The sequence below is a fragment of the Heteronotia binoei genome, chromosome 15 (assembly GCF_032191835.1).
Source record: "Heteronotia binoei isolate CCM8104 ecotype False Entrance Well chromosome 15, APGP_CSIRO_Hbin_v1, whole genome shotgun sequence".
Lineage (NCBI taxonomy): Eukaryota > Metazoa > Chordata > Lepidosauria > Squamata > Gekkonidae > Heteronotia > Heteronotia binoei.
In genome coordinates, this window is record NC_083237.1 from 23,907,485 (window position 1) to 23,922,583 (window position 15,099).

Genomic DNA, 15,099 nt, shown 5'->3' on the forward strand with positions numbered 1-15,099 from the left:
AGAAACCCATTCCCCTGGAGAAAATGCATGCTTTGGAAAGGGGACTCTATGGCATCGTACCCCACTGAGGTTCCTGTCCTCCCCCATCCCCAAATCTCCAGGAGTTTCCTAACCTGGATCTGACAACTCTACCACCATCCCCTGCCAGTGGTCAACCCTTGTGTTTCCAGGGGATCCCTGGAGGCTGGTGGCATCCCTGAATCTCCATCAGTAACCTAGTCTACCATTTCAAACAAACAGATTTGCGAGGACAGTCTTCCTTGTGGTACCAAGTGAGTCAACACTGGAGGCATTTGTATATCTTACATGAGGCACTGAAACAAAGCAAAGAGCCCTCAGGGAGCATGAGATGTGTGAGGCACAGTGCCACAGAGTCCATCCTCCAGAGCAGCCATTTTCTCCAGGGACACTGATATCTGTAGTCTGATGAGCTGTAATTGCAGGGGATCCCCAGGTCCCACCTGGAGGCTGGCATCCCTAAAACACACTTCAGGTAGAAGCAACATCCCTGTACTTCAAAAGTTGCCCAAGACCACATTGGCATGCTCCCTTTTCAGAATGTTATTCTAAAAGCATATGTTTCCCAGCAGCTGGTGGTCAGCATTGCTGGTTGCATCTCTCTTTCCCCAAGGCACTGTGGGTAGGAACGTTAGAAATCTGGGTAATGGCTCCTCTGCCAGGTCACAGCACTCCTGGAAAATTTAGTTCTCCCCTTATTCAGTATTGAACAACAAAAAACACCACTCAAAAGTTTGATGAGTTACTTCATCAAGAGAGGCTGCCACTGATCTTAGGTTTCCATCTCCCTTTTCTGAAATGGAAACAAAAACTACAGATTAGTTTTGTTTTCAGAAAACGATGCAGGATATGTGTGATTTGGGATGGTGAGGCTTGGCTAGAGGGCGAAGCAGAACCTAGAGAATAGCAAAAACAGGATGTGAAAGGAGCCTCCCCTTTATGCTCCCATCTGGGTCTAGCAGTGACTGGATTCTGTTGCTGAATACTGCAGACATTTTGGCAAGAGTTGTTCAGATGGGCTCAAAGGAAGGGCAAAGCCTGCCACACAACTCCAGCTGCAGGCATCACCCCTCAAAACAGAATATTTTAAAATTTATTTAGAGATTTATAACCCACTCTTCTCCCCAGAGTGTTCCCTCTAAGCTGAGGTTGTGTGAGCTAGCTCACAGATTTTTAGCCTCCAGCTCATACATTCACAGAGCACAATACTTTATGCAGTAGTTCACAATTTTAATTCTAGTCACTCACAACTTTAATACCAGTGGCTCACAAAGTAGAATTTTTGCTCACAAGACTGCAGGTTAAAGGGAACATTGGTGGGGACTGGGGATAGCTAAGCCTTGTTTCCAAAGACAGAAAAGAAAAGGCTTAAGGTCAACTCAGGGCAAAGCCGGATGGGGGGGGGGGTGCTTGCCCCAGACACCAACGGGGGGGGCATCAAATTGGGTATGGAGTCTATTCTGTGGGTCCTTAAGATAGAATGGGCCCATAGGGAGGCATCATTTTTTAATTTTGCCCCCCCCTCAAAAAACTTGTAGATCCGGTCCTAACTCAGAGATGTGTGTAGAAATCACAACCCACAGCTAAGAGTAGGAAAACACTGTTTTCAGGGTGGGGGATCAGCCTTGATACGAACAGGAGCAGCAGCTATGGAACTGCTGGCTCTACCTTGAATAAAGAAGAATTTTGCCAGTTGCTGTCTTTCCAATTTCCAACGTGGCAGAGGTTCAATGTGGCCAAGTGCAAAGTAATGCACATTGGGGCCAAGAATCCCAGCTACAAATACAAGTTGATGGGGTGTGAACTGGCAGAGACTAACCAAGAGAGAGATCTTGGGGTCGTTGTAGATAACTCACCGAAAATGTCAAGACAGTGTGCGATTGCAATAAAAATGGCCAACACCATGCTGGGAATTATTAGGAAGGGAATTGAAAACAAATCAGCCAGTATCATAATGCCCCTGTATAAATCGATGGTGCGGTCTCATTTGGAGTACTGTGTGCAGTTCTGGTCGCCGCACCTCAAAAAGGATATTATAGCATTGGAGAAAGTCCAGAAAAGGGCAACTAGAATGATTAAAGGGCTGGAAGACTTTCCCTATGAAGAAAGGTTGAAACACTTGGGACTCTTTAGCTTGGAGAAACGTCAACTGCGGGGTGACATGATAGAGGTTTACAAGATAATGCATGGGATGGAGAAAGCAGAGAAAGAAGTACTTTTCCCCCTTTCTCACAATACAAGAACTCATGGGCATTCGATGAAATTGCTGAGCAGACAGGTTAAAATGGATAAAAGGAAGTACTTCTTCACCCAAAGGGTGATTAACGTGTGGAATTCACTGCCACAGGAGGTGGTGGCGGCCACAAGTATAGCCACCTTCAAGAGGGGTTTAGATAAAAATATGGAGCACAGGTCCATCAGTGGCTATTAGCCATAGTGTGTGTGTATATATAATTTTTTTTGCCACTGTGTGACACAGAGTGTTGGACTGGATGGGCCGTTGGCCTGATCCAACATGGCTTCTCTTATGTTCTCTTATGTTCTTATGTTGGTGCCGGGGTCCTCTAGTCCAACCGTCTAGCAATGCAGGTGCTACAATGATAGTATCTCTGACTAGTGTAAGGAAAAGCCCCCTACTTTTCATACACATGGACATTGTGATCACCAATATGGTTGCCAGGGTGCCTGGAGTTTTGGCTCACACACATCTGCTCTAAGAAGTGGACTTTGCTTACAGTTTCTAAGGCATATGTGGTTACTATAAGCCTCAGCTTTGCAGCTGCATTCTACATCTCTGGATGTACAGACGTGCTCCAGAACTACAGACGTGCTCCAGCTACTCCTTGTGTGCCCAGTCTTGGCCGCTGCAGTAAAGGAAGCCATGCCACCATGAACTGTACAAGCAAACAGTTTCCAGCCTGTTTCCATGAACCAAAGGCTAACACCACCAGAATCCATCTTGCTTTCCTGACTCCATATCCAACAGCTGCTTCAGCTTTTGCATAAGGCAATCAAGCTTATCCAGGCATGGATCCTGCCAGACCACTCAAGCCTTTGTCTAAAGAAACCCAGGACAAAGACTGGTGCCAGGAAGAAGACAGAAAAAGAGGAAGACCATCTCCTGCCAGAGCCAAGTCTTTTGTCTAATCCGGGGAATACCTAGGTCAATATTTGATTCTCTATTGTCACCTTTTCAGATAAGTCCATCTCATCTTAAGTAGTTCCCACCCAGCGGCCACTTCCATCCTTCTTCCCGATTGTCACCTTGGAGCCGCCCCAGGGCCTGTTGCAATCTGGAAGTTCTTTCAGGTACACAGGACCCAGGCAAAGTTCATTGGTCAAGAGCAGGTACCCAATTAGGTGCCACCAAGGAACTTTCTATTGGCTCTGCAATAGTCCAGCCCTCCTGGTCACTGCAGAGCCTCCCCCTTCTCCTCCCTCATACCTCCCAGCCCCTGAGGGTCTAAGGTAGTCTATTTAACCTCTGACCCAACTCCACTCATGTGTGCATCTAGCAGTACCCCAGTTCCGCTGTCTAGATCCATCCCCAATTCTGGCCACAGTTTTGGGTCCATTTCCCCTGTCCTCTTTTGTCACCATTGGAGCCTTCCTTGAAGACTACGATAGGTAATATTACCCTTTATGTTTCCCTATCGATCTATCTATATTTCTAGGACTGTATGTGTGATTGGATGTGTATTTTTATCTTGTATGGAAGACTATATTTTTCTTAATAAATTATAATTGGTTTTACTAAATTAGAGTCCCATTATTTAAGCATCACTCTCTGGTTGGTTAATCTTGTATACATAGGTGAAAAGATCCCTAGTGAGCCAGGTGCCCACCTAACTAATTCCCCAACCTCGTTTTGAGGGCATTTCGGCTTACACTAGTAGGTATCCAATCAATATTTTAAAGCCTCCAACACAATATTTTAAAGCCTCCAACACAATATAATACTGACCAGTTGGTCTCTTACCCCCCAAAGTCTATCTTTAATATCTTACAATCCCCTCTCTGTTGGAAGAACTGCAGAGAAATAGGATCTTTCGCCCACTACAGACAATTATAATTCAAGAAGCATTTTAAGGTAGTTGCTGTGCTGATATAATATAGTACAACTTCCAGTGACACACAAATACTCTCTCTCACTTAGTGCCTAAAATCACTCAATTGTGTGATGAAACACTAACCATACTACCTTTCCCCCATCACCCCCTTTGCATTTTAATAAGTTTGATTCCAAAGTTTCCATTACAAGTAGCTCTGCATTACAGAAACTAGTCCACACATAACAAGTATTTGAAAACCCTCACACTTTTACCACTAACCAGGCCACCTCCGTACTGTGTCTAGAATCTCTGACCTAGCAGCAGCACTTCCTGTTCTTTGCATGTGCAGAAGACCATGTTGGGAATGGTGGGTGGTGAGTGGTATTTAGGATACTGTATTTTCATGTCATCCATGCCATGCTGCCAAAGTTTGGACACCTGGTCACAAATTACAGTCAGCTCTTGTCCGTGTGTCACCACCTTAGCAGCCAGCATCGCAACAGAGAGATTGTTGTCAAAATGCCCATCTTGCTTGTACTCAACTGCTGTGAGCGCCTTCTCCACCGCCTGGAAAGTCTTATAAAGTAGCCATTCTGTGCTGCCACTGTCAACCTCATTGGCTGCTGCTTGCAGATCATACTCTGCATGACAGCTGTGAGGCAAAGCTCTCCGGCCTCCTCTCAAGGATTAATGTGAACATTAACAGCCCTAATTCATCCTGCAGGTGTTACTAATTGGTCTCTCAGCCTGTACAGTTGTTATCATCTTCAAAGCCAGAGATGGAGGTAGCATAAGAACCTGCTGCCTGTGTGATGAGGTAATCTTCTAGAGGCTTCTTCAGAGTATGTGTCCTGTTTGGATGTCAACCTCACCTGATGTTGCTGGGCCAAAAACTATGATTCAGCTAAGGCCCAGATGACTGGGGAAGGCAATGGCAAACCACCCCATTAAAAATCTGCCAAGAAAATGTCATGATGCGATGTCATTCCGTGGGTTAGTAACGACTTGGTGCTTTACCTTTTTATAATAAATGTTATAAATATTTTAAAAATAAAACAGTCTGGTTCGAAGCCGTCACCCTGGTTTAACCAGGGGTTGCGGCAACAAAAATGGGGGCTCAGACGACTAGAGAGACAATGGCGGCGTACTCGAGACGAAGCGACGCGAACATCCTATAGAGAGAGTTTGAAATCCTATGAGATGGCAATCAAAGCCGCAAAGAAAACATACTTTGCGACTAAGATTGCGTCCGCAACTTCGCGCCTGGCACAATTGTTTGATATAATTCGGAGCCTTACGACACTGCCACAAGGCAGACCAAATTCTATTGAATTGGAGATTGGCTGTGAGGCTTTTGCGAAATTCTTTGCGGACAAGATCGCGTCACTTCGCCCCGACCCCCCGGCCATATTTGAGACAGTTAGTGAAACCGAGGCTCCGGGCCTGTCTTCGGATTGTGTTCTGGATGGCTTCGGCCCTCTCAGCCTGGAGGAAGTTGACAGGATCCTCTTATCTGCACGCCCAACAACCTGTAATCTGGACCCTTGCCCCTCCTGGCTTATTAAATCTTGCCAGAGGGAGCTTAGATATCCTATACGGGATATCATAAATAGATCCCTGATGGAAGGGCATTTTCCAACACCGCTCAAAGAGGCAGTGGTCCGCCCCCTCTTAAAAAAACCAACTTTAGACTCGGCCCAATTGGCGCACTACCAGCCAGTCTCAAACTTGCCCTTTTTGGGCAAGCTTATTGAGAGGGCAGTGGCAATGCAGTTACAGACTTTCCTGGAGGATGCTTCCGTCCTCGACCCACTCCAGTCCGGCTTTCGCCCGGGTCACGGGACGGAGACGGTGTTGGTCGCCCTGGTGGATGACCTTCAACGGCATCTGGATCAGGGCGGCTCAGCGGTGCTGATGTTGTTGGACCTGTCGGCTGCGTTCGATACGGTCGACCATCGGTTACTGACCTGCCGCCTCGCCGACGCGGGGATTCAGGGGTTGGCTTTACAGTGGCTTTCCTCTTTCCTCGAAGGTCGGGGACAAAGGGTCGCGATTGGGGGTGAGCTATCCCAGAGGCGAACGCTTGATTGCGGAGTGCCTCAGGGGGCGGTTCTCTCCCCGATGTTATTCAACATCTATATGCGTCCCCTTGCCCAGATTGCTCGAAGGTATGGGCTGGGTTGTCACCAGTATGCTGATGACACCCAGCTCTATCTACTTATGGACAGCCGACCAGTCTCCGCCCCAGAAAATCTAGAACGGGCATTACAGGAAGTGGCTGGGTGGCTCAGACTGAGCGGGCTGAGGCTAAATCCAGCAAAGACAGAGGTCCTTTGCTTGGGTCGTCGGGGCCCAGGGAGGGAAATCCCCCTACCAGCTTTTGAGGGTGCGTCGCTGATAGCGGCGGACAAGGTCAAAAGCCTGGGGGTATATTGGAGCCCTCCTTAACGATGGAGGCTCAGATAGCAGCCACTGCCAAGTCCGCATTTTTTCACGTTAGACGGGCAAGGCAGTTGGCCCCCTTCCTGGAATGTGATGATCTAGCAACAGTGATCCATGCCACGGTCACCTCGAGGTTGGACTACTGCAATGCTCTCTACATGGGGCTGCCTTTGTGCCGAACCCGAAAGCTGCAGCTAGTGCAGAATGCCGCGGCCTGGCTGTTGTTAGGGCTCCCAAGAAGGGAGCACATCCGGCCGGGGCTCCGGGACCTGCACTGGCTGCCGATAGCTTACCGAGTCCGGTACAAGGTGCTGGTTATTACCTTTAAAGCCCTACAATGACCTAGGTCCTGCCTACCTGAAGGACAGTCTCTCCCCGCATGTTCCCCAGAGAGTACTGAGATCGGGAACTCAAAATCTCCTAGTTATCCCCGGGCCAAAGGAAGCCCGCTTAAAATGACAAGGGACCGGGCCTTTTCTATTATGGCCCCCTCCTGGTGGAACCAGCTGCCGGAAGAGGTGAGGGCCCTGCGGGACCTCGCCCAGTTCCGCAGGGCCTGTAAGGCAACCCTCTTCCGGCTGGCCTATGACTAGCTGGTACAAGAAACTGAGCATAGCTATACTGGATGTCTGCTGCCCCCAATGTTTTAAATGTTTTAAATGGTTCAATGTTTTAAATGGTTTAATGCTTAAATTTAAATGCTTATGCTTAACTCCTATTTATGTTGGATTCCTGTGTTGTAAGCCGCCCTGAGCCACTTGTTGGGAAGGGCGGGATAGAAGTCATAAAATAAATAAATAACCCACAGGTTTTGACCTTGTGGTGCTGAAAAGTGGCAACCCTATCACCTCACGAGTGTCTCTTCTCCAATGTGGAGATTCCCAATTCCTTCAGCCACTTGCCATAGGACCTGGTCTCCAACATCCTCACCAGCTCCATTGCCCTATGCTGGACTCACTGCAGATTGCCCACATTCTTTGTAAACGGTGGTGCCTCAAACAGAGCACAATACCCTATGTAAGGCCTAACCCAGGCAGTGTACAGTGGCACCAATACCTCACATTAACTCAAAACCTTTTGCTGAGGCGGCTGTGAGGCAAAGCATTCCTGGTATCCTCTCAAGGCTTAATATGAGTAATAACATTCTGCAGGTGTTACTAATTGTTTTTTGGGCCTATGTGGCTTTTATCATCTTCAAGGCCACAGTAGTAGCTTCTCATGAGAACCTGCAGTCTGTGTGATGGGGGAGGAGAACCATGAATGATGAGGTAATATCTAGAGGTTTTTCTTGGAGACACATTCTGATTGGATGTCATCAGCACCTGATGTGCGGAGCCAGGGCTTTTTTTGAGCAGCAATTAACAGAAATGCTGTTCCGGCTGGCTTGACATATGGTCAAATAAGCTCCTGCTGTTTTTTTTCCTACAAAAAAGCCCTGTGTGAAACAACGGTGGTGTCAGGGGGTGTGGCCTAATATGCAAATGAGTTCCTGCTGGGCTTTTTCCTACAAATAAAGCCCTGTGCAGAGCACCAATACCGCACATGACCCTAAGATTACACCACTGCTCAGGCATCCTAAAATCTCTTTATCCCTTTTTACCTCTGCATCACACTGCTGGCTCATTTTAAGCTTATGGTCCACTGGAACACCCAAATCTTCTCCTCAGGCGGAACTATCTAGTCAGGTTTCACCAATCCAATATTTATATAACTGATTTTTATTACACAAGTGCAACACTTTCCACATCTCTCTCTTAATGTTGTTTGTTTGGGCCCAATCCTCCATCCTATCCAAATCCAGCTGCATTGTATTCCTATCCCCCAAGGTATTAATTACTCTAACCAGCTTAGTTTTATCTGCAAACATGAGCAGGGTAAAATGAAACAGCATAAAAATCAAGAAGACTATTTAAATAGAAAAACACAAACATCATCAATGAAACCAATAACAGAAAAGATAAAACTAAGCAAGGTTTCCTTAGGAGGGTGTTCCACCACAATACTGGGCAATCATTGAAAAAGCCTTGCTGAAGTCACTGTCAAGATAGCATCCATAACAAAATTTTTACTTTTAGCAGGTCCTGGCTGACTCATCTTAAGGTTCTCAGGGGCTCATAGGTGAGAAAGTGGATGTATTGTATTGCAGGTGGGAAACTGAGGCTGCCTAGCAACGGGTGAAGGAACTGCTTCAGAACAAGTATGCAGCACCAGCTTCCACAAGGTTTCTTATCTCACTCCGCATACGATCATTCATTGTTAATAGCAGGTACTGGTTTTTGCTTCCCCTAAGGGGTGGGTCTATCCACTATGCAATGGTAGAGCCCAGAGGTGCTAGAGGGGACTGTGCCACTTCAGACTGCAGGGGAGGTATATTTTATAATGTTTCCCAATCTAGAAACATTCCTTGCAAGCTTTTTTTTTTTTTTTTAAACCAGCAAAAGAGGTTGTAGTTCAGTCTGCTGCCTGCTATTTTTCAGGGAGGTTTTTTGTTTGTTTGTTTAATGTAAAGAAGTGTTCCCAAAAATATGACCCCCAAAATGGTGATGTTGTGGTTAAAGCGGTGGACTAGGATTTGGGAGACCAATACCCACTCTGCCATCAAAGCTGGTTTGGTGATCATGCGCCAGTCGCAGCCTAACTTGACCTTGCAGGGTTGTTGTTGAGAAGACAGAATGAAGGAGGAGAGGTCCGTGCTTGCAAGCTGCTATGCTCCCCACATAGAGGAGATAAGCAGGGTACAAATATCTCAATAAATGAATTAAAATGCAGCATGAAGTGCAACCATCTATCTGCCATTGAGAATTCCAGATTTACAAGTGCAGGAGAACGAACTCGTAACAAGACCAGTCAGTATCACTGCAGGAATTTTGGAATGCTCCCCTATGTTCAACACCGGCACAGCAACCGAGAGGAGGGGCGAGTGGGATCCTTTACTCGCTAAACCTGCCTTCTTCTATGAAGTCTGTTTTTAGGTGCCATCCAGGGCTGGAATCCACCCACACCACCTGCGATCTAACGTGGCGCAGTCCATCCATTCCACATCCTCAAAACTGAGCCTAAAGGAGGCAAATTTACGCTGATCTTGTATTTTTAAAAATAGACACCCGTCCTTTGACAGCCGCCCAGCGGGTCGAAATTCAACAGATGAAGCTTTCTCTAGCATTGCAAAGGACGAAGAAGCTGCCCTGCATTCACTGTTGTTGCTATCTGTAGCCCAACCGCACGCCTAAAAAATGTGACGGGGAAAGGGGGGGGGGGGTACCCCCTTGAATGAAGGTTTGTCCAAACCTTGAGGGCTGATGGTACTGTTAAGAACGGGATAATATCACACCTTTTGCCAAAGAGCCAGCCAAACGAGAACTGTCATACAATCCCGCCAGCTGAAATGCTGCCGGGAAGGGGAAATTCCGCCCAGTGCAGCTTCTCCCTTGTCTACAGGACCTCGAACGGGAAAAGCAAGGCAGATCTTAAAGACACAAGGCCGCCTTCTGAGATCACAGCTCCCACCACCTTCGCTTTGCATGCTTTGAGCCCTACGGATTCGGCGGCGCTGGGACCCGGGAGGCGCCGCCTGGGAGTGGAGGAATCGCCTTCTCCGTTCGGTCCAGCTGCTGGGTCCGCGCGCCTCCCAGATGCCCACTTAAGGCCGGCCAGCCTCTTTTGTTCTGCAGCGGCCGGGCGGCGAGAGGTTTCCCCCCACCGGACGCTCATCTCCTCCCCACCCGCTGCCGGCCCATTGAAACCACCAGCTGCAGCAGATCACGATGCAAAGCAGGTAACGGCGGCCGTCTGGGTCGCTTGGGCTGGGTGGGTGACAGCCCAGAGACAGGGGGTGTGGGGAGACAGTGGAAGGCTGAAGCTTTGGGCTCACATTTGCAGGCTGGGGGCAGAAGAAGGAAGCCGCGGCAGCGCTGGCTGGGCCAGATGGATGGCAGGGCTGCCTTATCGGCTCTTTTTAGCCATTCTTTTCGTGTTTAAGGAATGGACAATGGGTTAAATCTGGTTCTGTTTTTCCTTTTAATATGCTGGGAGCCAAATCTTTCTGGAAGCCCTTTATTTTTCTTTATAATCTGGTTTCCCTCCAGCCCTTGCCTCAAAATGGCAAGTGCTTGAAGGGTGGTTTGTGAAGATTAAAATGATGAGGGAAGGGCACTCATCATAAGCCCAGAGGTCCTCTCTTCCTCCTTGTGGAGCAAAGCCTGTCCCAAAGTAAAAACACATGAGAGGGGGCCATTCAGAGCCTTCTAGAATCTGACACAAGGTTCTGGAAGGTTCATTGTCAGAGCACTGCCAAAGGCTCCATTCAGGTGAAGCAGTGAAGCTGGTGGTTGTGGTGACCAATGCATGACCACATTAATTTAGCTGGAAGGGGTGCATGGTTCCCTCCCTTAGAGCCTGTTCTCAGGGTTCAAACCTGTAGCTTAAATTAATTTGAGACAAGGGAGGGGGATCTCTTCTCCCAGTTCATAAAGTCGTTGGCCAAATCTCTATTCCTGTTCTACTCATGCATATATTCATTTTCCTCTTGAGCATTTTTAGCACTGAATACTGGAAAATGTAGATTTCTAAATCTTTTAGAAGAAGCATAAAATGAGCAATAAGACACATAACACAACTGTCTTAAAATAAATCAGCAAGACTTGTTGTTTTTAAAGTATTTGTCGATGCTGAAAAGCAGAATTTGAAATTAATATTTTGAAGTCTTGGATTTGTGCAGGATTTCATTGTAGCATTAGTGGATTCTAAACTGTATTTAAATATATTTCTGTAAAACTGGGAAAGCAGAACATGGAAAGGGTATTTATGTGACTGGGAGAATGATCTGTAGCCGAATGGTAAATGTAAGCCCTAAGCTTTTGTGCTTGGTTGCTGTACTGTGAGATAGCTGCTATGTGTGTCTCTCAGTAGATGCAATGGCTAAAGAGAGTTCTCAACAGATGACTTATTTCTGCTAACGTCCACTATCCCTTGAGAATAGATGACTAGCTTTAAGAGAGTGTTGATAATGAGTTCAGTGATAATTATTTTTAGGGCACATGTCAAATCTTCAAAACATATAGGATTAGCCACCCCTTAACATTGATGAACTACCCTGTTGTATCACTTATGTTGCAGAACTGTCATGTTTGCACAAACCTTCAGAGTAAGGGACACAAGCATTGGACACACACAACAATTCCTATATCTACCTGTCCGCCCACATCTCTTAAGTCAGTGATAGATGTGATCTTCCCCCATCTCCATCACATTTCTCTGTTTTGTTTTCAGCAGTCTAGAATAACTAACTTCTTGTGGTTGTTTTTTATGATTGCTCAAGCCATTTTTAATTCCAACTTCATCCATGTGCACAGACTGAAAGCATGCATGAAGACAGTCTTCAGCCAATCTGATTTGGTGTATGGCACAATGGTCAAAGGAGAGCTAATCTATGTTACCAGTGTTAAACAGAATTAATTCATAGATTTGGTGGCAACAGCATACATTCTTGGTAAGCACCCAAGGGCAAAGTGCACAGTGCACACATAATTGTCCCCATGCACATTTGAGAATCTGGTTATGCTCCCACATCTATTGTAGGCATATAAACACACATATTTGCATTAACAAAGGAAGACACCATGCATAAGAATATCTACATCCCATTGAGATTGCACATATAGACATTGTCCACAATTACATCCATGTTTGAATGCGCACTCATCCCTAAATTCAGTGTGCATATTTAAATAATTTCAGGCGGGGAGCATGTTGGTCTGAAGCAGTTGGTCTGGACTCAAACATTGTTATATTAAAATAATGATGTATGCACATTTAAGGCAGATGTGTGTATGCACATGCTGTCATGTAACACAAGCTCTTTAATTTGGATTTGAAGCCCACTTGGATAAAGGAGTTTATTCTCTAGTTTATTTTCTAGTTGTAGAAAAATCCCAGCAGGGACTTATTTGCATATTAAGCCACACCCCGGGGCTTTTTGTAGAAAAAGCCCGGAAGGAACTCATTTGCATATTAGGCCACACCCTTTGTCACCAAGCCAGCCAGAACTGCATTCCTGCTAAAAAAAAAAAAGCCTTGGTTTCACACTTTATTCATAGCCTAATTTCCACATATTTTATGTGAAATTGAAGCCTGCTGAGTTTAATGCAACTTACTCCTAAGTAAGGGTTGCAGAACATTGCACCGGTGGTTTCTAAAGCGCTTCAGTGCTTTTTGCTGCTATTGTTTGGTTCAGCTAGCCTCCTGGCAATCATACGCCAATATGCTGCCGTGGCTTGAAGTGCAAGGAGAGCTTTTGTCCCTAAGATGGCAGAAAGCATTTCTGGGGTGGGAATGCTTCCAAGTGGGTTTGTGTGTGGTTCTCACTGTTCTCCCATCTCCACAGCAATGTCCGTGTAGCTGAACGTGCTCTTGTTCCTGGTGCCCAATGGAGCCATCTCACAGGTGGCATGTCGAGAGGGGTGATGGGCATCCTGCGGAGCTGCAGGCAAAGGCTCGGGTGCTGGTGCCCAGCGGGAGTAGTTGGCCAAGAGTGGAAAACCATGGTGGCATCGGGCTTGAGCACCAGGTGATAGAAACCTGCCCCCCTGTTCCTTGGGCCCACTACACGCAGTCTCCACTCAGTAATGATATCCCCCAGAACCATATGGGAGTAGAGGACCGGCCCTCCCACCCTGAGATCTACAGCATTGCCCTGTGGGGGCCAAAACTGCACTCAGCACTAACCAGACACAGAGGGGGGCGGTCCAACATACATCCTTCTGCTGCCAAGCATCGGGGCCAGCCAGGAGAAGGAGATGGAACTGATGAGGGCTCCTTGGTGTTGATTGATGCAGAAGGGGTGCCTCACACAGTATCCCGCCAGGAGGTTGAGCTGGCTGGGCAGGTGCAATCTTCAGAGCCTGAGCTGTTGGCAGCAGCTCCTCCACCACGGCAGCTGTACTTCTGTCCAATTTGCCTACGGACGTTTCTGTACCAGTCAGACTTGGAGCGCCACAGCATCACCCACTCAGAGAGCAAGCCGTATGTGTGCAGGGAGTGTGGCAAGGCGTTCAAACGTTCCTCGCACCTTCAGCGGCACAAGCACATCCACACCGGCGAGCGGCCCTTCAGCTGCCCCGTCTGCCGCAAGGGCTTCCGTGAATCTGGCGAGCTCTTGCGCCACCAGCGGGTGCACACAGGGGAGAAGCCCTACCAGTGCCAGATTTGCCGGTTGCGCTTCACAGAACGCAACACCCTCCGACGGCATGCCAAGCGCAAACATGCCCGTGAGACTTACTACCAACGCTCTGTTGAGGAGGGAGGCGGCAGTTGGACTATGGCTGGGGACTGGGAATCGGAAGTGGTGGCAGGAACTGGGGACTGGGGGACAGAGGAACTTGACAGTGGCTGGACCAATGACACCATGGAGGACTGGGTTGGGGATGGCAGCCACTGGAGGGAGCCAGAAGAAAGTGGAGCAGGAGGCACACCTGTAGTCCTGTCACATCGGCCAGAGTTGGAGTCTGTCAAGGACAAAGACAAACTTGACATCCAGCCCCCATAAATATGCACATGCTGGGGGTACCCATGAAGAAGCCAGATTGGGGAATGAACTCTGGCCTGCAATTACCCGTTCTCTGTAAATGCCTCTTCCATGACTTGTGTCAAAGGAAGCCACAAGACTGAGGATGGAGCACTTTCTTCAAACTGCTCTAGAATGCTGAGGACCTCAACATTCCAGTGGTTGGAAAAATGGGTGGGCATCATGACGAACTAGAGAAGGCTGACAGTGGAAGTACTCTTCCTTCCAGCAGTTATATCATGATATCCAAGAGCTATTCAGGGATCGGAGGGGCCATATCAGACATTATATTCTGTAACAGGGTGGAACAAGAGCACCTGAAGATTTTGCTCTTTAAGCATGTTGCAATATTCTGAGAAGAAAGCCCCCTCCCTAATTGTACCAAACAAAACTTTGACACGTTGGACATTTGTAAGATTATTTACCCCATTCCTAACTGCTTTTTAAAAAAGATTATCCTCCATTCAAGGGAACATTTTTGGTTTGCATACCTTTCAATGAATTAACATATACAAAAGAGAAGTGGCCTTCTTTCCTCCTCTCCTATTTTCCTAAAAAAGGTGGTCTAAGTTTCAAAAGCACTCTGGTTGCTCATACTGATAATGTCTGTGCCTAGAATGTGACAGAAAGGGAGCAGGCACGTTTGGCACATGTGGAGTTGTATACCTTTTATTTGCTTCTCAGCAGGCATTAGAGGGTGATGCAGAATCCTAAGGAATCAGCTAAGACCCAGTTGGATTCATATCTAACAGGAAGCAAAAGAATGAAATATTTAACTGCCTTGAGTGCTTTGGCAGAAAGGTGGTTCATAAATGTTCTAAACACATTCACGAGACAAATATATAAAAAGTGGAGAAAAATGTTAATCCAGTGTTCCCTTCCTGATTGCCCAGGAGTCTGTTTTGTTCCTAACCTGGGAAGCTAACATTGGCATATCATAGTATTATTAAGCAAGCTTACTTACAAGTAAGCTTACAAACAAGTAAATGCTGTTTGTCTGGCATGCCTTAAAATGCGGGATTGTGG

At 47.0% G+C, this 15,099-nt stretch overlaps 1 protein-coding gene across 1 annotated transcript; it reads left to right on the forward strand.

The window, feature by feature from the left end:
• The first annotated feature begins 10,063 nt into the window (after nt 1–10,063).
• Nucleotides 10,064–14,590, forward strand: LOC132582947 (zinc finger protein 524-like). Its single transcript, XM_060254613.1, has 2 exons — nt 10,064–10,287; nt 12,895–14,590. The coding sequence occupies exon 2, from the start codon at nt 12,937–12,939 to the stop codon at nt 14,053–14,055; it is 1,119 nt and encodes a 372-aa protein (XP_060110596.1). The 5' UTR covers nt 10,064–10,287; nt 12,895–12,936; the 3' UTR covers nt 14,056–14,590.
• The last annotated feature ends 509 nt before the right edge of the window (nt 14,591–15,099 follow it).

Coding starts and splice junctions, on each gene's coding strand:
- LOC132582947 (XM_060254613.1), top strand. CDS start 12,937: ATGGAGCCATCTCACAGGTGGCATGTCGAGAGGGGTGATGGGCATCCT.